Genomic DNA, 25,361 nt, shown 5'->3' with positions numbered 1-25,361 from the left:
ACTGTAATCAGAAAACAGTTTAGAAATACCATAAACAGTCCTAGGCCAAATTTGATTATGTACAGAAAGACCTGAGAGTGGAGACAAGTGAACATGAGAACACACAATAACAAAATGAGACCAAGTGCACTTGATTTCAGGATTATATCAGGTAGTTTGCGTGTCAGTCTCTCAGGGTGGCACTGTCAGTGAGCTGCATATGCAGAGCCCAATATGTTGCTGCCTACAGAATGAGGCCAAGTGCAATTGATTTCAGGATTATATCAGGTAGTTTGCATGTCAGTCTCTCAGGGTGGCACAGTCATGGTGGCCCTGTTTCTCAATCATTATCACTATCACATTCTCTTTCACCAAACAGCTCAGCATTCCAATGCAGATGCACTCTCAACTCTCCCTACTGGTCCTGACAACCAGCTTTGACCAGCAAGAATTCCTTTGTTTTTACTTCGGTGAAGTAGCTCGGTGGACTGAAGATGAGCTTCCCATTACAAGCACCAACATCACTCATGTGGTCAGCTTGGATCCATTTCTCCAGCAACTGCAGCAGTATATCCAGAGAATGACCATCGGTCCAAGCATCAGGTCCTGTCTGTAATTATTTTGTGTTGCACCACAGACTCACTCTCGATGACTATGTACTCATATATTTCTCTAAAGAAAATTCATACAATACCTGTAAAATAATGGACATAACACCCTTCAGATCATAAATCCTGTAAAGGAGATAATAACTTGCTGTTCATTCAAAATACGTTAGTTACACATTCAGAAATACAGAAGTTCTTTTTTTTATCAGTTTACCTGTTCAGTTACCATTCAGATCTCAAAATGTGTCAGGGAAAGATGGTAAAACTGTCTGGAAATCAGGAAACTGTCAAGGAATTTCCCTTTGGAAAACTTTTGGAAACCCAGGATTTGATTGTGAAGGGTGTCATGAAATCCTGAGGCAAGATGACCACAACTGTTTAACTGGTCCTTGATGTCCTGGCTATTGACGTTCCCACACTTGTTTTATCAGGGTCAGATCTGGGAACCCTTTTGGCCACAGAAACACCTCAACATTACACAGACAGTTCACAGAGCCACATGCCGTGTGTGGATGAGCATTGTCTGATTCAAAAATGAGACTATGATACTGGTACTGGTACTGGGAGATGAAGTTTGCACAGGATAGAGTAGCATGGAGAGCTGCATCAAACCAGTCTCAGGACTGAAGACCATAACAAAAACAATGATACTGGTGCATGGGAGGTAACACATGAGGATGCAGGATGTTTCTGTCATACTGTGCCATCAGAGAGCCCTCTAAAACTGTCTACCATAACCTTAAGTCATACCTGATGTCTTCTCATACCGTGACTTTATGAGCAACACAGCTGTGCCTCTCCAAAATATTGTAAGAATGGGACAGGTCACTGCTGCACACACTGATGATGATTATCTGGTCTAATGCAAAAGCATGATTCATCACTGAACGTGGTGCGATGATGTTTATCGGCAGTCCATACTTCCCAGTCATGGCGCCATTCCTGATGCTGCCGTTTGTGCTGTAGTGTTAATGGAAGCTCATACATGGGTTGGTAATTCTGTAGTCAAACTGCTGCTAGTTTCTAACTATTGATGTGGGATGTCACAGAAAGTTGCAGGGATGCCGTTACTTGCTTATTGATGCCAGGTGCAGCTGTGAAGGGGTTACACTGTGCTTTGTGCACCATATGGCTATCCTCCTTTGTGGTAGCTAGACATGGTTGACCAGAATCTTGACAGTGAGTATGCCTTTCCTCACATTCCCATGCAATCCACCATTGGGCCACTGTCAAATTTGAATGCCCACCAAGTCTGGGTAAATGTGGTAACACAATGGGGCCAGTTTCAAATTTTGTCAGGGTCTGGTTACACGTGAACACATACACAGTATCACTGTAATAATAAGTATAATTACAATGTTACATAAATTGTTTGCTACTGTTGATGGAATTCTTATTTTATATGCTCTCTGCACTTGTTCACCTCTAATACATCATCTTTCTTTGAGTCAGTTTATAGAAAGTTTACGGGATGTAAATACAACTTGAAAAACTGCCTGTGACCCCTGAAAGGTATTTACGTGTATATCATTATCCACTAAGCCTTCAAATCACCAATATAACTTTGATCCTTCACTGAATTATTATTATTATTATTATTATTATTATTATTGCTGTTGTTGTTATTATTATTATTATTACAATCAGCTGTCACCAGACATTGCCACAGGTTGTGGACAAAAGCTGTGCATACAGTTTGTCTCTGCCTTATTAAATGAAATTCATCCATCTGTGATGGAGGTATAATCCTCTGAAAAACTTGTATAATTCTCTGAACAATTTCGTGGGAAGAATAGTCCTCTGAACAATTTAGTGGGAAGAATAGTAAATGTGACTGGTTTCAATAATTTGTATTTTTGGTTGATATTCATAAAAGTCCTGGTAAAATTAACCTAAAATGCTCAAATTTAGAACTATTTTTCTATCACCATTAGAATTGTTAAGGCACTTCTCCTTTTTGTAGCACAAATAAAATAATAGTTCATGTAGGATTGTTTTGCTAAATTTATGTCAAATAATTAAGGGATATTCTCCCTGTGAAAGTATGAATCCGTATACCACAATTTTCTTGTTGCGTGTCAAATTAAATTCTCTTCTGTAGATGATCAAACACTTTCATTTTAATTTTAATTTTTCTTTTTTCTTTTACTCATTCTCTGAATGTTGGTGATCTTTCTCAAAGTATAAACTCATTGCATATCACTAATCCCATCAATTTTACCAGATTTTAGAAATATTATGTACACTTTTTTTGAGGTTCTTCAGACTCAGCCACCTTTGTTGCCTTTTGCGCTGCCTGCGATGGTGGAAAATTTGTCCCACATACTGTGTATATTTAATATGGGAAAATGGAAGAACATCACTTACAGAAAAGGTGCAACAAGGAATTCTTTTAGATAAGCTAAATCATCATGGTTTGAGGGGGGCAGTGCACAAATGCTTTAATTCATACTTAAATGGAAGAATTCAGAAAGTTAAAATAAGTGGTTCATGTAATGTTAAAACAACAGCTGATTCCTCAAACTGGGGGGCTATCAAGTACGGGGTCCCACAGGGTTCGGTCTTAGGTCCTTTACTGTTCTTGATATACATTAATGACTTACCATTCCACTTTGATCAAGATGCAAAGTTAGTTCTTTTTGATGATGATACAAGTTTAGTAATAACATCCAAAAACAAAGAACTAAGTGATGTAATTGTAAATGATGTTTTTCACAAAATTATTAAGTGGTTCTCAGCAAACGGACTCTCTTTAAATTTTGATAAAACACAGTATATACAGTTCCGTACAGTAAATGGCACAACTCCAGTAATAAATATAGACTTTGAACAGAAGTCTGTAGCTAAGGTAGAATTTTCAAAATTTTTAGGTGTGTCCATTGATGAGAGGTTAAACTTGGAAGCAACACATTGATGGTCTGCTGAAACGTCTGAGTTCAGCTACGTATGCTATTAGGGTTATTGCAAATTTTGGTAATAAGAATCTCAGTAAACTAGCTTACTATGCCTACTTTCATTCACTGCTTTCGTATGGCATCATATTCTCGGGTAATTCATCGTTTAGTAGAAAAGTATTCATTGCTCAAAAACGTGTAATCAGAATAATTGCTGGAGCCCACCCACGGTCATCCTGCAGACATCTATTTAAGGATCTAGGGATCCTCACAGTAACCTCACAGTATATATATTCACTTATGAAATTTGTTGTTAATAATGCAACCCAGTTCAAAAGTAATAGCAGTGTGCATAGCTATAACACCAGGAGAAAGGATGATCTTCACTATGCAGGGTTAAATCTGACTTTGGCACAGAAAGGGATAAATTATGCTGCCACAAAAGTCTTTGGTCGCCTACCAAACAGCATCAAAAGCCTGACAGAAAGCCAACCAACATTTAAAAATAAATTAAAAAAATTTCTAAATGACAACTCCTTCTACACATTGGCTGAATTTTTAGATATAAATTAAGGGAGGGGGAAAAAAAACCAACTTAAACATTAGTGTCATGCAATATTTTGTGTAATGTAATATCTTGTACAGACATCTTTTATTAACCTGACACGTTCCACATCATTATGAAGTGTCGTATTCATGATCTATGGAACAAGTATTAATCTAATCTAATCTAATCTAATCTAGTCAACAGACATCTCCAAATGTTATAACATTTATCTGTCCGTGAATCTGATTAGTGGCATGCTAGTTATTAACTAGCATATTTTTCCATCATTTACCATACAAAAGTTATGCATTCAGGTCCTCTTGTACATTTTTCAGTTATTTTACAACATAAGCTATTTATACTTTCATGTAACACTTAATGGAATTTCACATAAGGTCATTACCAGTTTATAATATTGTTACAACTGGAATAGAAAATCAGAACTTTAGACAAGAAAGGAAAAAATAAAAGGGGCAAAAAGAAGCACTCAGCTAAAATATGTACAAAGCTTTAGGCATCAGGCATGAGCTAGCCATGTATAGGCACTAAATGTAAATGATGAGGTACCATTATTTCTAGGTAACTGTGGCACATCTCTGATGTAACTGGCATGTTATTCTATCATCAAATACTTGCAATAAACATCTTGGGTAATTTGAATCTAAGGACTGAATACTTTGTGAGTGTTTTGGATATAGGAGTCCTGTAACCAAAGACACATATTGGGTTGGGGATTATGATTATTAAGGAGATGATGGAGCAAATATAATGTTACTTTTGTGTTTCTGAAGTTAATAATTATTTTTATAAAGATACAATGCATATTCCAAAACTAAGATCTGTGACCAATATTTAACTTATTTAACTGATGGTAGGCCTGAATCAAGTTTCACGCATGCAGCGTGCGGTGTGATGAGATTTTTGCTGGCAAAAGGATTTCAGTTGCTGAAATCTATTGTGAGTTATACCTAATGTGTAAACCTGAAATAATGAGTGACAAACACATTTGAAAATAGTGTCAACAATTTCAAAATGGCCACACAAATGTTCACAATGAGCAGCGGAGTGACAGGCCCAGTATTTGCATCAATGACATTGTTGACCAAGTGAACCAAAAACTTCAAAGTGATGAGCAATTAATGATCAGTGGTCTGGCTAATGAATTCCAAAATTTTACTCAAACCTCAATTTACAGGATTGTCACTGAACAGCTTGGATGTGAGGTGGGTACCAAAAATGCTCATTGATCAGCACAAAGAGCAAATTAATGCATAGTCCACAACAGTTTTTGGAGCACTATAGGCAAGATGAATATGATTTGTTTTTCCACAATGTTAACAGGTGACGAGACATGGATATCGTACACCAATGCAGAATCAAAAGAAAAGTCAATACAGTGTTGTCATTCAAGTACATCCAATCCAAAAAAGTTTAAGCAGTCTCCACTCTCAAAATGAAAAATGATGGTTACTGTTTTTTTGAATGAAAAGAACATCCTTTTGATTGCTTTCATGGACTGTGGGTCAACAATTACAGTTGACATATATTGTTAAGTGCTAACCAAACTGAGAAGTCATCCAGCATAATCCACCTTCACAACAATGCACTCCCTCTCACTGCTGTCAAAGCCAAGGAGAAGATTCAAGATTTTTGGTGGGAACTTTTTGAGCTCCTCTGTGCAGTCCTGACCTTATGCTAAGTGACTATATCCTCTTCTTGCAACTGAAAAAGTGATTTGGGGGACAATGATTTCAAAAACAATGAACATGAAACTGAAATTACCAACTGGTTCATTTCTCAGGCAGCAGACTTCTGTGCAAATGGCTTAAAGAAGCAGTTGCCGCATTGCAGAAAATATATAGATGCGAAAGGAGATTATATAGAAAAGTAAAGTATTAGGTTGGTGCATACATTTGTAGTGTTTTTCCGTAAGTTAAATAAACACAACAGGTACTCATAACAGAGACTTTAGTTATCAATAATATTTTCTCCTTCACTATTTACAACAGTCTGCCATTGCTGGGGTAACTTCTCAATTCCGTAACTGTAGAAATCATTTGGTTTTAATGTGAAGAACTCATCGAGCCATGTTTGGACCGCATTTTCATCTGGGAAGGAAGTGCTTTGAAGGTTGTTTGATAACGTACAGAAAAGGTGAAAACCTGAGGGTGCAAGATCAGTTAATAAGATGGGTGTGGAATGACTTTCCAAGTCAACTCCTATATAATGTTTTTTGTCAGTCTAGTAGAATGCAGATGGAAGACAGAGGAATGCAGTGCAGTCTTCTTGGTCATTGTCCTTGGATTACATTTGCAAGAAGTCTCAGTTGTTGACAGTAAATGTCAGCAGTAATGGTTACACCACATGGAAGCAATTCATCATACATCACAGCATTGCTGTTCCATCAGATGAATAATACAATTTTTTGTGGATGCATGCAGGTCTTTGTATGGGAGTTGCCACATTGTTTGGGCTCAATCATTCCTTTCTTTTCCTTAAAGATGCTAATTGTTGTCGCCAGTAATGATGCAGGATAGGAATCGTTGGTGTTGTTCGTGAGCCAGTTGGTGAGAAGCAAACAGAGGTGTAAATACAGTCAGCTACTGATTTTTGTGATTTTGGCTTAGAGCATGCAGTACCCCATACATCTGATTTTTGAACCTTCCCCATTACATGAAAATGTTATGCAATGGTGGAATGGTCACAGTTCATCACATTTGTCAGTTGTTGAGTACACTGACATGCATCATTGTGGATTAATGCATTTAAAGGATCTTCATCAAACCCCAAAGGTATTTCTGAACAGGGAGAGTCACTAATGTCAAAACAATTCTCCTAAAAATTAAAAAAAAACATTTTTCTGCCATGCTCTGTCCAAGGGCATTATACCCGTACACAATGCAAATTATGGAACTCAAACCGAAAAATATGTTGAAAATGTTCTGATTACTCCATTTGGCCCACTATTTTCCAATGTCCACAACTCCACTCACTATCACCAAATGACAAAATGACAGTATGTAAGCTCAAATAGCACAGAGAACTACAAATAAAAAATTACAGTCAATAAATAAGCCCATAGCAACCATAATACCAACATGCAAAACAAAAACTCTCTCAACATATGTGTCAACTTGATTGATATGTAGTAAAATATTACTGTCAATAAAAACCATTCTCATGAGCTTATTTTTTGTGAGTGAACAAACCTTAATTTTGGAATATGACTTATACCAAGTGACACTTGTACTATCTTGCACACACATGAATTGTACTTTATATCTAGTTTAAGTGTTTATCCAACATTGTGAAGTGACAAAGTGCGAAAAGCCTCAAGGCCAATCTAGAAGAAGAAGAAAATGATGACAGTGATGAAGATGGTGTGTGTGTGTGTGTGTGTGTGTGTGTGTGTGTGTGTGAGAGAGAGAGAGAGAGAGAGAGAGAGAGAGAGAGATTTGTACTTGTGTGTCAGTGTGTTTGTTTTCTATTTCAGAAGAAGAACTTTGTACAAAAACTTAATACAGGATGAGTTGAAAAGGGCTTTACAACTTTAAATGGTGTAAAAATTTACTGAGATAACTTACAGAATCAGTAGATGTATCATTTTGTAGCAAACAACCTCAAGTTTCACATAAAAATGTCAACTATCATTTTGGTTTAATGTGACTATCATTTGTGATGTGGCAAACATTCCATTGTTAATCAATTTCTTCCTACATTTGTTGCAGAAAATTGGACGTAACTTGTGCAATGGCACTGTAGACTCAATTTTTCAGGTCAGCTAAATTGTCTTTAATGAAACCCCAGAGAGAGGAATCAATCTGTGTCAGGTATGGGTAGTGAGGAAACCTCGAACTTCTTTGAGAAAATGAGGTGGTGCACCATGTTTCTGGTAGTAAACCATCCCATTTCGGTCATCTTCACCGATGCGTGGAAATTAAAAGTTTTCAAGCATATTCAGACACACAGTACCAGTCACAAAACACACAGTGAGCCTGTTCCACACAAGTGAGAGTAGATTTTAATTATATGCTATGCTAGCACTCCTGTTGGCATAATGGGGTATTGATGCACTATATGAATCAAACTTGAGGTTGTTTGTTGTAAAATGACACATCTACCAATTCTGTAATTTATCTCAATAAATTTCGCTATCATTTCAGATTTGTAAACTCCCATTTTGACTTGTCCAGTACTTAAGCAGTCTTTTCCATAGTGCCTGCCTGGAATCAATGCCTCCTCTGTATGGTGAGTAGCAATCAGTCCTTTCCATGTTATTGACAAAGAACTGATTGTTATGGCCCCAACTCCAGCTCTTCAGTTTAGTTTTTCATTGAACACTGTACTCTTTTTAACATTTTATATTTAATCATCATTCAGCTTCATTAGCATTTTTTTCCCTTGTCACAGGAAGTAAAGGAAATGCTGAGGTCCACATCTGATAATCACAATAATCTGATTCATAATACTTGTAAGAGGTTGTCCAAAACTTAGTTGGAGCTGTTCCTCTTCATAATCCACTCTATCATTCTAATATACGAAATACAATATGTTGCACGTTAATTACATCTGTATCAATTTTGTATCAGAATGCAGATCTTCATGAATTAAGTGATCATTTACATGTTGAGTTTCATTTTATGACGTAGCACTTTTATTTGCTTCTAAAGATGCCATTTTCTAGTATAGGTGGCAATCCTTATAGTTAACTCTGATCTTCACATTGCACTAGGGAAAGGTCGTTCTGATGTACAGTTGTGCTACCTTTCAATGTCTTTCAGCCATGAGTTTCTCTATCTTGCAGAGTGCCTTTTCCTGTTAATGTTTCCTTCACTAATAAATTGTAATAATGAATATCTCTCATCCTTCATAATACAGGGTCCAGTCACATTAATGTGACCACCATCAGCATGCAATAACCACTCACAGACAGCAGGTGGCATCACTAGCAATGGAGGGTACATGAAGTGTGTCAAGGCGATGTGGAAAACAGTGCAGTCATTATCGTAATGTGGGAATTTAGTGCTTTATCTGACATCCAAAAAGGCATGGTCATTAGCTTTTGGGTCAAGGGTGGTAGCATTTCTGAATCAGCTAAGTTTATAAATTGTTCACATGCTGCTGTGGCTAAAGTATAATTTGCATGGCAAAATGGCATTATCCAAAACTAGTGCCAATGCAACTGTGCTGCACCACGGGCCATAGACTACAAGGACAAAAGACAACTATGGAGAGATGTGTACAGGTGAATAGACATGCAGCTGGTGATCTGCTGACCACCCAGGTGAACCAAGAGTCTGCTAACAGTGTCTCCTTGACAACCATTCAGTGAACATTGCTGCAGCAGGTGTCCGACTCGTGCCCTTGTTGACTGCTATTGAACAGTGATGAAGGCTGGAATTAGCCCACCATTACCGCAACAGGTGGTCTTTTCAGATGAATCACATTTTACACTCAATTGAACTATGGCCCTTGGTGTGTACAGCATGAAACATCTGAAAGAAAAGCACCCTGCAACCAGGAGGGAGGGTTATGGTCTAAGGAATGTTTTTGTGATGTTTTCCGGGAGATTTTGTCATTCTGGAATGCAGAGTGGATCAACACAAATACGCATCTATCCTTGTGGACCAGGTCCACCATATATCCTGTTTGTTTTTACTAATCATGATGGCATATACCAGCAGGACAATGCAAAATGACACACAGCTTCCAGTGTATGAGTATAGTTCAAAGAGCATGAGAATGAGTTTACTGTACTCCCCTGTCACCAAACTCCTCGAATTTAAACCCATCTAAGAATCTGCTGGACCACTTTTGTCAAGCTGTTTGTGCTATGGATTCTCAATGAAAACCTAGCACAGCTGGCCGCACTACTGGAGTCAGCATGGCTCCACATCCCTGTCAGTGCCTTCCAGTACCTTACTGATGCCCTTTCTGCCTGTCTTGCTGTGCAAAAGATGGTTATCCAGGCTTTTGACAAGTAGCCACATTAATGTGACTGGATGGTGTATATCCCAAGTATTGTGTCTTCTTTTGTTTCATAATATGTTTCAGTTTTCTTTCCTTTAACATCTGTGATATCTGGTGAAGAACTTTTACATTTGATATTTTCAATTTACAGGATATAAACAAGAGATATTATTATTATGTGCGATTGGACCCATACGGATCACGCAAAGCTTTTCCGATTCAATTTTTTAATTCTCCAAACTTCTCTCATTCTTTCCCCATGAATTCTCTTTCTTTCCTCTGTCCATTTTGTCCCCTGTCTCTTGCAAACTTCATTCTCGGGTTGTACTTTCCAACTATTGATTTTTTGCCTGTATACATTTCTGTTTATAACTTCCGAAGAATTTATTTGTGCATTTGCTAAATCTGTTTTGGTTTCTTGTATCCAGGGTATGGTTTTCAATTTTTCAATGTATATTAAAATTTTGTGGGAGAGTCTGGGTGTTGGGAGTCTGTGGATGTGACTGTAAAATTTTAGTCTTCTTTTCCGGATGTCTGCGGCGAGGTTAGATAATTTATCTGTAGTTTTCCGAGACTGTAACCTGTATCCATCTTCCGTTCTTTTTGGGCCAAGGATCTTTTTGATAATTTTGCGTTCCTCTTCCAGGATGCCTTCCAGGTCGCCTTTTCTATGGAGTGTGAGTGTTTCGCTGGCATATAGTGCTTCGGGCTTGATTACTGTATTGTAGTGTCGTATTTTTGAGTGAATGGAGAGACACTTTTTATTGTAGATGTTGTGGGTTTTCCAGTATGCTCTTTTCAGTTTTTGCAGTCGAACTTTTTGTGCAGTTTTCTCTCCCCCTGTGGGTTCTAGGACCTCGCCTAAGTATTTAAAGAATGGAACTCTCTCAATTTGTCCATATTTTGTAGTCAGTTTTTGAGTTTCAAATTTTGAGCAGATGAATTTGGTTTTTTGGAAGGAAATATGTAGCCCAACTTTTTCGGCCCATTCTTTGAGAATGTCTATCTGTTTAATTGCTGTGGTCTCGTTTTCTGCTAGAATGGCCACGTCATCTGCAAATGCCAAGCATGAAATTTTAATACCATCTTTAGATCTTCCTAGTTGTATAGGCTTCCAGTAATTTTGATTCTTCAGTTCTTTTTCCCATTCTCAGATGACTTTGTCTAAGACAAGGTTGAAGAGGAGTGGAGACAAGCCGTCACCTTGTCTGACGCCGGTTTTGATCAGGAAGGGCTCTGATATTTCACCCAGGAATTTTATCTTAGAAGTTGTGTTTGTGAGCGTTTCTTTGATAAGGTTTAGGGTTTTCGGATCGAGTCCTAGCTCCTCAAGGATAATAAAGAGAGATTGCCTATCAATTGAATCATAAGTCTTTGCGAAATCAACAAAGGAACAAATGATTGGACTGTTTCTGACTGCTTTGTATTTTAGTGTTGTCTTCAAATTGAAAATTTGTTCTGCACAGGATCGGTGAGGGCGAAAGCCAGCTTGGTATTCACCAATACTGTGTTCGAGTTGTTCTTGTGTTCGTTGAAGAAGACAAGCTGAGAGGATTTTATAAGTGACTTGGAGAAGGGAGATTCCTCGATAGTTGTTTATATCTGCCATGTCTCCCTTTTAATGCAGTGGATGAATTAGGGCGCATTTCCAATCTTCTGGTAGTTTTTCTGTCTGCCAAATGTCTGTGATGATTTGAGTGAGTTCTTTGAGGGAATTTGGTCCAAGATTTTTAAGTAGTTCTGCAGTGATGTTATCTTCTCCGGATGCCTTGTTGTTTTTCAGTCTATGAATATGTCTTTGGATCTCCTCTAGTGTAGGTGGTGGGGATTCTGGATTTGTGTAGGTAGCAGTTTCTTGAGGGAATCTTGAAGAAGGTTCAGGGCAATTGAGGAGTCCGGAAAAGTATCTTGCCAGCTCCTCACAATTTTCCCGATTTGTGAGCGCTAGTTTTCCATCTGGTTTTCTGAAACATAGATTTCGTGAGACGTATCCATTGATTCTCCCAGCAAAGGTCTTATAGAAGTCTCGTACATTATAGTTATGGAAATTTTCTTCAATAGACTCACACTGTTCCTTGAGGTACTTCCTCTTGACTTGTCTGATTGTTTTTGCCACTTGTCTTCTGGTGTTGTGGAAGTGATCTAGATTTTCTGGGGATTTTTTACTGTTATACTTCAGAAAGGCTTTCTTTCTTTCTTCCAGCGCTTTTTCACATCCAGAGTCCCACCAGGGGTGTTTTGTGTTCTTTTTCAATGGGATCAGTTCTTTTGCCTTCTTTGTAATTTTTGTTCGAAATTTTTCCCAAGAGTCAGCTGGTTCCTTTTCCCACTCCTCCTTCAGATTGGTTTCTTTGATTGTTCGTGTGTCAAATTTCATCATGTGTGTTTTCTTCGGATAGAATTTTTTTGGGGTGAATTTCACTTGAATGCGTGTAAAGTAGTGGTCTGAGTCAATGTTCGCCCCTCTGCGGACTTGGACATCATGGATCTCTTTCTGTACGAAATAGGAGATGGCAATGTGGTCAATCTGATATTCGCCGATCTCTTGTATGGGGGACCTCCAGGTCTTTTGTTTTCTAGGTTTTTTTCTCAAAGATGTAGACATTATTTTTAGATTATTTTGTTGGCGTAGTTCAATAAATCTCAGTCCATTTCTGTTGGTGAATCTGTGTGCTGGATATTTTCCTACAGTTTTTTGGTGTTCTTTCTCTCTGCCAATTTGTACATTGAAATCTCCCATTAAGATTTTGATATCATCCCGGGGAATTTTGGCCATGACATCTTCAAGTTTAGTCCAGAATTTTTCAGTTTGTAGTTGGCGATTTTTTGTTGTCTATGTTTGTGGGTGCATGAACATTTATCAATGTGTATTTCTTGTTGGCGCACTGGATATGCATGGTCATGAGGCGATTATTTATGGAAGAGACCTCTCTAATTGAGCCTAATATATTTCTGTGCACCGCAAATGCCATGCCCAGGAGTGGGGTACCATTGGCAATTCGTTTGTCAGTCTTGCTCTTGAAGATGCGATAGTTTCCATAGTCTATTGTATTTTCATCCGTGAATCTAGTTTCTTGTAACGCTAAGATCTTAATTTTTTGTTGGTCTAGCTCTGTTACTAAGTTGTGTAATTTTCCAGGTTGAATTAGGGTCTGAATGTTAAAGGTACCAATGTACATGGGAACCTTGGGACGAAGTTTGCTTGAGAACTCTGATCGTGATGGCCCGGGTTCCCCAGAATCCGAAAACCCAGTTGTCGTCTGTCGACGAGGGGATTGGTTACCACCTGGGGTAATTCTGTCATTACTCTCACGAATCATGATAGCTTGTAAGTTTTGGTCCAGTGTTTCCACTGGGTGTTTAGAACCAGGGATTGTCAGTTCCTGGAGCATATAATACAGCCGCACCTACCAGATGGACAGACGCTGACCTCGCTGCCGCTCGACTCGAGTACAGACGCATTGAGGATTTGGAATGTGAGATTTTTTTTCAAGGTTTTCTCCTATAGATCCGCCGTGTTCTGCGTTAACAGGGTCACCTCGTGTAGGATGTGGCTCTTCACCATGCACGGATGGTCTTGGATGTAGCTTCCTCAGAGGCAAAGGTCTTGCATACCTCCTCAGCTCATCCCTGGGGTGGTGAGGACCAGTACTGAGTCAACCCCAAGCAAAGGTGCTACCTCTACCAACCACCTTGACCCCTAAACAAGAGATAATGATACAAATACATTTCAAATGTGTGGGGGCACTTATATACCAAGGTGAAATTTCCATTCCACTGATTTTACATAACCATTGAAATCCCAGTTTGAAGTTAAAGTTGGAGGCTAAATTTAAGGTGAGCCTGGGGTCTGAGTGACCTGTTATTCCTCTTAAGCATTTGCCAACCTATCCCTCTCTCCTCCCTGAGGATGCAACTGATGTTCTGAAAGCTAGGATAGTGTGTTTACTTTTATATGTGCTTATAAGCTATACAAATATGGATAATTCACTTTAGTTTAGTTATGAGTTGTCTATAAGTTATGTAACATCAATCATTTTCTTCCATTAACATTTTAGGAACTGCCGCAGTTGTTTTTTATGTGATGCACCTACCTACAGAAATAGAGTACAGTTCAGTTTCTGTTATATTGCCATTAGATACAAATTCATTATCTATTAAACACCTAGTTTTAAATATGTGTCCAGAATCTCCGTGGATTTATTCCAATTAGCTTTCAATCAGCATAACTGTCAAACCCTGAAAATATTTGATAACAATCTGAAAGTGAATTTTCTCATCTTTTATGCTACATATCATACTAACTTCTCTGCATTGATAACCAACAATTTGCACTGCTGCATGCCCAAAATTTAATGGACTATTCATTATGCCACAAAAAGATAAAAATGCAAACCAACAATCTAGTCATATTCATTAGTCATTTTCAACAACAATATTATCAAAATTACCCATTCTTTTTTAGAAATTTGTGTGACGTATCAGTCTATCTGTGTATAATTATTTATTATCTACCATGTACAGAATTCTTCATTGTTTGCTTCGTGGGACACACAGACATCAGTATTTGTTCCTAAATTTGTGGAAAAACCTCACCTAAACTGAAGAGACTCAGAATATGTTGGCACTTGATGATGGCAAGTATGGCTGTAGTAAAAATCAGAGTATAGTTCCCAACAATGGTGATATCTTTGTGTGGATGAATGTTTTGCTGGATGAAACTGGGCCCTTGGTATATCTGACATCATGCCTCATAGGCTAAGAAACAAAGACATGCTGATTAACAATATGCTTCTGTTTCCTCCCCATAATATCTTCATGAAGAACTCTTTGGTTAATTGAAATGGCATTTCACTTTACCATTTCTGAATTTTGGCATAAAAATTTGACGGACAACCATCAAAATGGAACTACTTGTGTACCCCTGAGTTCACATGGTCTCAGTACTGTTGGGAACATTTGGTATGTAAATGACTTATATTTGCATGAACTGGAATTTCTGTAACTCACTTCCATAAACTGTCATTGGCTATTGAGTGTCATGGATCAGCATAGTTCCCCAAACGTTTCCAAGGTATTGCAGATTCTTTGCAAGGAGAAACTTACACCATTGTCACGATAAAAGATTTTGGTCAACATTGCCAGGCAGGCATCATTACTTCAGTCACCGTTGGGTGTACATAAAATCACAATTAAAAGGCCTCCCCCCCCCCCCCCCTTTTTATGACAACATACATCTGTGAGATATTAGTGATTATCAGAACAGTGTGAATGAATGAACTCTGCAATCCTGAAAGCCAGGTAATGTATACAAACAGTTTTTCTGTCAGATTTGATTACCTCAAGGAAAAAAAGATTTCCTTTTTTCCATGTGATGCTACTGGAATTTTGGCTGCTTTAGGACCACATTTTCATACAGTCACATAACTATAAAAATCTGTGCTGTATGCAGACTGCACCAGTTGCACAGTGTCTGAGTGTTGTGCGTGGGCACCTGATTGTTGTTGCATTTTGCTTAGTACTCGAACTCAAGAGTAGGAAACAGTCAGAAAAGTTTGAAATGCAACCTCATAATATCACTCTGATTATCACCTTTAACTGGTATGACACTATAATGTTTCCTTTAAAGGTCTGTTTGTGTAACTGTTGGCTGATACAAATGGGTTAAGATTTACTTCAGTTGTCATGAGTGATTAAATGTTATATAATAGTGCCTTCCACCTCATGTTCATTTAGTTTTATACAAGTATTTAAAGTGCTTTTTGTATCTCATTTTACTCATCATCATGGCTGCTGGATGTGCTACAGCTGTGTTAGAATTTAAACATTTGCTTGTAATATGCTGTCCAAACACAAAGTGAGAAGTAATCATCTTTGGACAGTTTTTGTTTTCCATATGCTATTAGGTTATGTTGTGTGACAGGGGCATGCAGGCAAACCAGGACCTATGGGAGAACCAGGAATTCCCGGGTGGCCAGTAAGTCCTTGTATGGAATTCTCAGCCTGCTCACTCACAATTTATTTTTCTTCAGCAGAATATGCACACTGCCTCACTTGTAACTGCCAATGTAAATTTAATTCATCGTATATGGATTAAATGAAGTTATTGTAATATGTATTACATATTCTTCTTTGGATGATAGTCACATTGTAGCAGGATATGCTTTATCACTGGGGATTAATCAAAAGATTTCTGTTGGCCATGAATTTCTCTTCTACATACTGTATTAGCTTCAAGAAATTTAACCTTCTTCCTTTTCTTTTGCAGAAACAGTGACACTGCTACACTAAAGCAAGAGATTTTTTTAAGATAGTCCTATTTTAAGTCATCATGCTGCAGTAAATTCTAAAGAAATTTAAAGCAATTTATTTTGTAGTAGAGTAGTATGCTGTTTGTGTCTTCCTTCTGAAAACATAACAAAGTTATTGGTTTTATTTATGCTCTCAGCATATTTTCCGGAGGTTCATTGTTTCATAACCCATCTGGAGATTGACTTATGTCTTTAATTACCAATATGTGGAATTGTTTCTCTCAGTTTGCAACAGCATTCATAATGTATTTAAGCAAGCACTGGAGGGATATGAGTAATTCTTGTTGTATCACATTGTCTCAGTTTTCTAGTTTCTGTCATAAATAATCTTTAGCACTGTGTTCCGTTTTTTAACTTTTTTTGATTAGTTTATGTTGCCCTATTTATTTCAAAAAGATAGACTCAGAGTCACATTTCTAAAAAATGCATGTGTGGGCCAGTCTTCACATGTTTTGTACATGTTTATGTATTTTTTTAAGCTCATTGTGTTGTCAAACTTATACTAGCTGATAGCTCTGGGATTCTGGCATGACATTCTCAATATATTAAGTGTTTTTAACCCTCCATATAATCTGGCTGCTTTGTTATTTTGTTCTTCATTTCTGTCAGGTTTCTTCTTCTAGCATTTTTTATATGCAACCACTATAGCTTTTTAAATCGTCAAGTCTGTTCGTACCTTAACCAGACTTCTTTCATTATCCACAGAATGTTTATTTTTCATAGAAGTCATATTATATGTACCATTAAGTTTTTGGAAATTCGTGTGCATCTCAAGAATATAACATTTAAACCCTCGTAGCACAGCCATAAAATGTAACAAGAATTTATTTAATGTGCTTAACATTGGTACACAGACTTTTTTTCTGGCCTTCCCAATAAATACAACAACAACAACAGCAATAGTGGTAATAATAATAATAATAATAATAATAATAATTTTGTGTGGCTCAATGGCCTGTTTTAAGTCTTTCTATTGGACGCCGGTTCGACGACTTGTGTGTCCCTAACCTGAGTAAAACGAACCTACAGTTTAATGTGGAATCCATACCACATGTTGTTTCCAGTGCATCTCCATATAATTGAAAAGTGAATTCTAGGTTAAAGGCAGACTGAAAAATCCTTGTACAAGAGGGATTTGATCCCCTTTTGGTTTCAAGGAATGCACTTTATTGCTAGATCACTTTGCCCAACCCTTATAAGTACAGTGCTTCAGTTGAAGATGTTTTACACACTTATAATTTTCACAGGTTAGTAAATGGAGCCAACAACGGTTAACAGTTTTGGATGTTCATATGAAGCTGTGGCTGGAAGGACTGATTTTAAAGACTGTGAACAGGTGTGGGTCATGGTTTCCATGCTGGGGAAAGCTGCAACATTTATCAATTGGAATGAACGTAGACCCTGCTATGCTACAGATCACAGTATCACCAAAACCAAGATTTCAGGGTGGAGGATCTCACTAAAGCCAAAAGTCTACATACCGTATCTCCTTTCCATTTCATAATCAACTACAACAAACCACAAAAAGCTAACTCCAAGATAAGATCTATAGGTGGCATATTTATTCACAAAAGTCACATTTCCCAACACTTTATCACAACAGATCATACTAAAAGATGCATTTATGGGGTACCTTGAACAGAGTGTGTGTTCGCTTTGGTGTACGCTTAATGTTTTTCGTGTTTTCTATTCTAAATGAGTGATGTATAGTGTCTTTATATTCAGTCTCCAACATTTTAAGAGTTTGAAGCTCAAAGCAGTGATATATCTGTGATGTCATGGGTCTTGTGCTGTCAATGGCTGACAAAAGCAAACTGAGCAGCTGCTATTTTCATTCAAGTGTTTGCAAAGCTAGCGTACCATATTTGTTAGTGTTCGTATTTAGTCTTGTGTATCACAGATACACTATGTTATCAAAAGTATCCAGACACCCCCCCAAAACATATGTTTTTCATATTAGGTGCATTGTGCTGCCACCTACTGCCAGTTACTCCATATCAGTGACCTCAGTAGTCATTAGACATAATGAGAGAGCAGAATGGGATGCTCCACAGACTTCGAACGTGGTCAGGTGATTGGGTGTCACTTGTGTCATAAGTCTGTATGTGAGATTTCCACACTCCTATACATCTCTAGGTCCACTGTTTGCAATGTGATAGTGAAGTGGAAATGGCAGTTGCTTTGAAAGCATCAGGTTGCTCAGAGGCATTGGCATATTTGTGCACTATGACCGTGCCAAGGAAGTACTGTGAGGTGTCGCCAAAGCTATGTGCTGGTCCAGAGAGAATGTAGCTAAACAAGGGACCGAGAGTAGTATGGATTTCAACATTTGAATAGCTCATTCACAGTCCCGGCTCCAACAGAAATGTACATTCTTGTGTAACAAGGCATTCAATGAGTGGGTTGAGGCGGCCACCTCTAGGAAGGCCTGAAGCTCCTTCATATATGATGGCCGAGGCCTAGATGCAACAATGAAGATATGACCTGGCAGAGAGCGAACCCCTTTTTATGAGACCTTGAACTGCAAATAAACAATAGCAGGTTGAAAAAACTGAGATTTCATGAGGATAGACCGTAAGACGTGGACTGTAAGAGAGAAAACAAAGTACACTAGTTTTTCAAGTGATCATCCATGGGGGAGCCTGTGACAATAATATCATCCACATAATTAATTAAGTTGCTCTATAAATCATTGGAAAATAGTTGGAGCACTAGCCAAACTAAAGGGAAGGCACAAATATTGATAGAGACCAAAGGAATATTCAAATCTAGGACTCGCCGAGACTCTTTGTTCATGCTAACCTGCAGATATGTTTCAGACAAATCAATTTTAGAAAAGTTATGGCCATCAGCTATTTTCACCAACAGTTCCTCCTGGTGTGGGAGAGGGTATGTAACTATGATTGGTTGTGCATTGACAGTAGTACAAAATTCACCACAGAGGTGAAGTTTCACCGATGGCTTCTGAACTACAACCAGCAGAGGAATGAACCACTGACTTGTAAGAGGCACATCCCATAAATTGTCCCAACAGCACAGTGTTCTGTTTCTTATAACTGACCAGCTTTCACATGACCAGTGACAATGGCAGCACGCCTAAACTCACATAGATTAGAGAATTCAATAATGTCACCTGTGTCAACCTGTAGCTGGAACAGTTGGCGAGAAACACTTAACTTGATAAACAACTTGGGAGAAGTTACAAGCATTGGAGTCACATAGTTTATGTCCTTGCCCATATCCTGAGCAACTTTCAGTGAACAACAAGTGGAGGTGTTGTGGCTTTTCTTGTGGCATGCATTACAAGTAGCCCAGCAGTTAGAGCATGCTCAATGTTCGTGCTGACAAAATGAAAAGGATAATACAAGCAGCCCAGTACTTAGGGCACACTGAATGTTCATGCTGATAAAATGGAAAGGATAACATAGAAACAGAGAATGCTGGCACTAGCACTATGGTGGTTGCAGCTGCTTTGGCCAGCCTTTGTCTCCTAGGTGCTGGGTCCACATGTTTACCGCCGCTACTACTGCTTCTTTGTGCAAGCTGTCTGCCATCCTAGAGGGCACATCTTATGACCCTAAAAGCCATATCCCCCATGCCTCAGTTTGATCACGCGCTGCCTGATAAACTTCAGAAGACTGTGCTATTTGCAAAACTTCTTCCAATGGGGGTTTCACAGAGTAAAGTCTTCGGGTGTACTTCCCTGTCCAAAGATAAGCATGTAATTGTGTTGCACACCATAGAGTCTGCATAAGAGTCATTATGAGCATCAGTAATGAATTGACACTTATGGCTAAGGCTGTGAAGTTCAGATGCCTGGGCAATGTATGACTGGTTTAGTTTCCTGGAGCATTTGTCGAATTCAGCTCGCACCGCTGTGACATATGTTCATTTACATTGGTAGTTGGACAGTAAACTGCACATATTATCAAAAGTAGGAGCTGTCGGTTCTTCAAAGGGGCAAGCTGACACAGTAATTGATTGATACACCTTAGGTGGAATCCACAGAGGAATAAAGCTTTGCACAAATTTGAGTGCATCACATTGAGAAACAAAAATTGCTCTCCAAGTCTTTCTGCATAAGCTTCCCAATCCTCAGTTGAATCATCATACAGAGGAAAAGTGGGTGGATAGGCCAGTGAAACAGCACCCTGTCTGTTAATGGAAGCAACAAAGTGGGCCTTGCCAAAGTAAGCTGTTCAGACAGGGCCGATAGCACGGCATCCATAATGACTTAACCTGATGAAACTGCACATAAAGACTGCACATAAAGGTACCGTTCGAAACTCATCGCCAGTCATGTAGTAACCAAGTAATACATGAAATCAATCTGAGTAACAGAAATATCGGCTTACTCATAAACCTCTCAATGACAACGGAAATAAGTCTCTCATGACTCCACATGTAACAAGACAAAGGAATCATACAGAAGGCTCAACGTAAGCGATACACTGAACAGTGATGTGAGTGGAACAAACTAAAAGAACATAGTGTGGGTGAGTCAACACTGCTGCGTGCATATATAGGCATGAGTCACCAGTAGAGTGCATGGTGGAGATTGTGCCGTGTGCATGCTTCTTACAGGTGGCCTCCAGTGGCTGGCCTGCGCTGATACAGTTGGCGGTTGATTTAAGCACACACATGCAGCATCATGTATTTTCTCGTCATGTATTCTCCTTTTCAGCTATACACGCTCTCTTCTTTTCATTTGTTTTGTAATCCGTCTGCCATTTTGATAGTTTGAATAGTTTCTGAGAACATGTTTTAATTTATTGTAAGTTCTTGTATTTCACAGTTATCATCTGGTGTGGAGTAGTCATTACGAGCACTCTAATCTTCCCCTTCAGCCTCCTTTTCTATGTAAATATTTTCAGAAGCTGCACATTTCCAGATCTACACTTTGTTCAGTGTCAGGTGCTTTTCCCCTACATTCTGTAATGCTTGTTCATCATTTTTGATGGTTGTGGTCTTCAAATCAATTGCTTTTGTAATGCCTTTGTTAAATTTTCCAGAAAAGATATTTTCATAAAATACAGTATCTCTGGCAGTCATTAGAGTTCCTGTTTCTGAATGCAACAGTCTGCAGGCTTTCATGATTTCAGAATATTCAACCATTATATGAGGTTGTCCTTGTGGCTGAAATTTGTTATGTTGATTTTCACTTTTGCCCGTGCACAACATTTGAATAATCGTAGATGATCAATGTTTGGTCCTCATCTAAGCCATTGTTTGTAGGGACTTTCACCAACACTTGGTATTGTTGGACATGTATTTTGGAAGTAATTTGCCATTGCTATTGCTTTGCCCCAGAAATTTTGTGATGTTCCACTTTCCAGGAGCATACATCACACATTATCTGAAAGGTTTTTTTATCATTAGGTTTCCCTCCTCATATATTCACCTGCACTGTATGAATGTAGCACTCCTATCTTTTTCTGTTGAAAATTTTCTTCATATGCTTAGTGTTTGTTGAATTATGGAAACAACTCACTTTTGACCTTTAGGAAATATGTTGGTGCATATTTTCAGTAATTGTCAATGAAATGAGAACATCTTTCATTCCACCATGTAACTGTGGGGCAGAGACATGCATTACCTCACTGTGTATCAAATGTAGCTGTTAATGTGTCCTGTTTTCAGTCTGCTGGGGGAAAGGCTTGACTTTTCATCTTACCTTCAGTTTATGCACTGCGTGGCTGATGTACCCTGTCATCTGACGCTTTGGGAATTGTTCCACTACATTTGAGCTGTCACTTAGCTTTTTCAATGTGAATGTGGCATAGCCTTTGGTGCCATAAATCCATTTTTGACTAGTGGTAAGATTTGTGACAGGATCAGATCCACTCACTAAAATAACTGGAGTTTTCTTTGCTAAGGTACTACAGATTACCTTTCTTTGAAGCTTTCCTGATTCTTTCCCTGAATTGTTTCGTGATTCTATCTTCAACTTTTGTTAAAAATAACGTCATTCCTTTTCAATTGTTTGAGGAACTGATATAAAATTACACATGGCATCTGGGTTGTAGACTACGAAGTACTGTGTGAGTCAACTTTTTCTCCTCCACATTTTTCTGACATATCAATCAGAATAATCAATTTTTGAAAAATGATATAAAAGGGTAGTTTAAAAAATGTGTCAATAAGTGACATCAGGAGGCAACACATATAAAAGTTAAGGAAATGTGCAAGCTTTCGGAACCATTGGCTCATTCTTCTTCTGGCAGATGGGTTGAAGGGGAAGGAAGAAGCATGAAGGAAAAGGACGACTGCTGGCACTTGATGTGTCTGTTTGTACCTGTCCAATTATATTACATTCGATTGATAGGTACAGGGACACATTGCTAAACCAGTATTTTGCAAATATCCGCCACCAGCTACTTTTACTGACTCTTCACGTTTGGAGAAAAAGATAAAGTTTTCATTTGGTAAATCATGTGGTCTGTTGCCCTACTGTCTAGAATCCACACATTATTTATTTCATTTTCTCAGAAAGTAGTGTATGTTGCAAGTGAATACACTACAGTGTCCAACATGCCTGCAGTTAATTCATTCATAGGATGACTTTTTGTGCCATTGTGTTTTGCTGTCAATAACAATAACACTAGCAGTTAGTGTTGCAGAATTTGAAGATGTTTTGTCTGCCTCCTTTTCATGGTTTGCTTGCTCTTGTTTGAAACATGATCACCTAATTGTGAGCAATATTTTCTAATAAGTTTGTATTCTTGACAACAAAAACATCACAGGCCATGGTCATACAATTTTTCTTAATTATTGTGACTATTATCCTGCAGGTTGGTTCCACGGCCTCCTCTCCTTTAAACACTTCCTTCTTGCCTTGTTTATTGTGATTGGCTTCTTCTGACTGTCTAAACTTCTAATGCTCTTGCCTCATTTTTGCCTTTTGTGTTTGTTGGTCATTGTTCTTCTCCTAAAAGATGATTTTTAAATTTAGAGAGAATCAACAGTGATATCTGTTTAGTCACACTGTGTACTTCTTGTAGGGGTTTCATATTCAGATGGTAGACCCATTAACATATGCACAGCTGCTTGCTTGTGTTATAATTCTGTGCCAGAACCATTTACTTTGAACAGCTTTACATTGTCTTGCCATTTGTCTTCAATTTTTGTGCTTTCTCTGCCCCCCCCCCCCCCCCCCCTCTCCCTTCTGTATCCACTTATTCCTTTAACCCAAGCATTTTGTCACTGAAATCAAAATGTGTATGGGAACCTTTCAACATGTGGCATAATTCATTTGTAGGTTTATTTTATAGTCTTGTACATCATCAAGTGAATTATCATGTACTGTTATCAGTATTCCGATCACCTTTTCATATGTCTTTTGTTCATCTGCCACACATTTGTTTCTTATGCCAAGGTTGATCACTCACAAACACTGTTTACTTAAGAGAATTCCCTTAATTCATTGAGTCTGGTGGTGATAATTATCTTTATTCAACACTTCAATTTTTCACTCGTCCACCATGTTTGATCATTTACTTACGTAACATAAATATAACGTGGAGTATGAAAACTTTCTCACTTATTTTTGTCAAATTCAGATGTATCTGTCACTTTCATGTTGATTGCATAATATTGCTTATAAACCTTTCTCAGGCCAGAAGAAAGAAAATTTTCATTACAGATGCTCACAGTTTCTCAGCATTTTGAACGATCTTCCAGCCTTTCATGTTATTTAGGTGGTACCCTCTCTTCCTGTCAGAGTTGATTGACAATTCTGTGTCCATAACTTCTGAATCTTCTTTATAAAAAATTCAGGGAGTGTGCACAAATTTGCAGCATTTCACAGTTGAAGGAACACTTTTATTTTGGTATATATGTACAGATTCCTGCCTTTCACAATACATCATAACAAGAAGAAAACAATAGGCACTTAAGAGTTCAAGAGAAAGGTAGTTCATGTCACTGATACAAACAGACCATCACAATGGAGAGAGTTCATCAGTTGCAACAAGAAGAAGTGAATGATGACTTTGTGGACAAAATTATCTTCAGTCTCGAGTCTTGTTTTCACGTTGGATAGCTTATTTAATAGGTACAATTGCTGTACACAAATTTGACAAGTGACTGATGAGAAAAAAACCCATATCCGAGATGTCACTGATGTGCATTTGGGTTTGGAGGAATTGTTGGACCATTTTTCTTTGAAAACAAGGTAGGTAAAGCATTAATGCTAAATGATGGAAATTATTGTGACTTGATACCCCAGTTCTTTGAGCTCAGAATGAAGGTATTGCTCATGACATGTGGTTTCAGCAGGATGGTGCCACTTGCCATACCACCCATATGACACTGATGGTCCTGCTCGAGTCTTTTTCTTGTTATATCATCTGTTGTTTTGGTGACCAGAATTGGTTGTCATGATCTTGTGATTTAACACTTGTGCATTTTGTGCTTTGGGTTTTCTAAAACCACAGATTTACTCTAACAAGCCGACAACATCCCCAGCATTAAAGGCAGAATCTAAATACTATATCAAGAAAATACTCTGACATTTACCCAGATTTCACCAGAACTTACTTGAGGTTGGATTCTATTACGAGTTGAGCTATTGATGGTTTAGGTATTTTAACATCATGTGCCTGTACCAGCTTTCCGGATCCATATGACTCTCTACTCAACACACTGATTATGGCTGCAATGTAGTTGAAATCTAGCTAGATCTGCAATAAAATGCAGACTGATATGCAACTGATTGCTGCATTTGTCCCCGATTAGCACTTACCTGTGTGCCACCAAAGAAATTTCAACCATTCACTGGATGTTTCGTTATATACATGAATATAAAATTTTATCTTATAAATCAATAAATATTACAAAGTTTTGCTACAGTATTTTTAAAATTCAGATCTTGCACTGTTATTGAAGCACCCTTTATAATGGAGGTACATAATTCAAGGAGTAAAAGTAACAGCTCATGAGTTGTCAGGAGCTACATATTGAGACAACACTGCAGGTTGAAGAATTTCAGTGTGCAAAACGACTGAAGGCATTTACCTGCAAACACCAAAAAATTAATTGTGCGTTATACTTA

General features: G+C 38.1%; 1 protein-coding gene across 1 annotated transcript in view; it reads left to right on the top strand.

Annotated features, from left to right (window-relative positions):
* Positions 1–25,361, top strand: part of LOC126423533 (collagen alpha chain CG42342-like) — a 649,892-nt gene that overhangs the window by 96,972 nt on the left and 527,559 nt on the right. The window contains exon 8 of the mRNA XM_050087251.1: positions 15,922–15,975. Within this exon, the coding sequence (XP_049943208.1) occupies positions 15,922–15,975 (54 nt within the window). The remainder of the gene's footprint in view (positions 1–15,921; positions 15,976–25,361) is intronic.

This window comes from Schistocerca serialis, chromosome 1 (genome assembly GCF_023864345.2).
Source record: "Schistocerca serialis cubense isolate TAMUIC-IGC-003099 chromosome 1, iqSchSeri2.2, whole genome shotgun sequence".
Taxonomy (NCBI): domain Eukaryota; kingdom Metazoa; phylum Arthropoda; class Insecta; order Orthoptera; family Acrididae; genus Schistocerca; species Schistocerca serialis.
The sequence above is the reverse complement of the archived record's forward strand: the minus strand, read 5'-3'. Positions and strand labels throughout refer to the sequence as shown.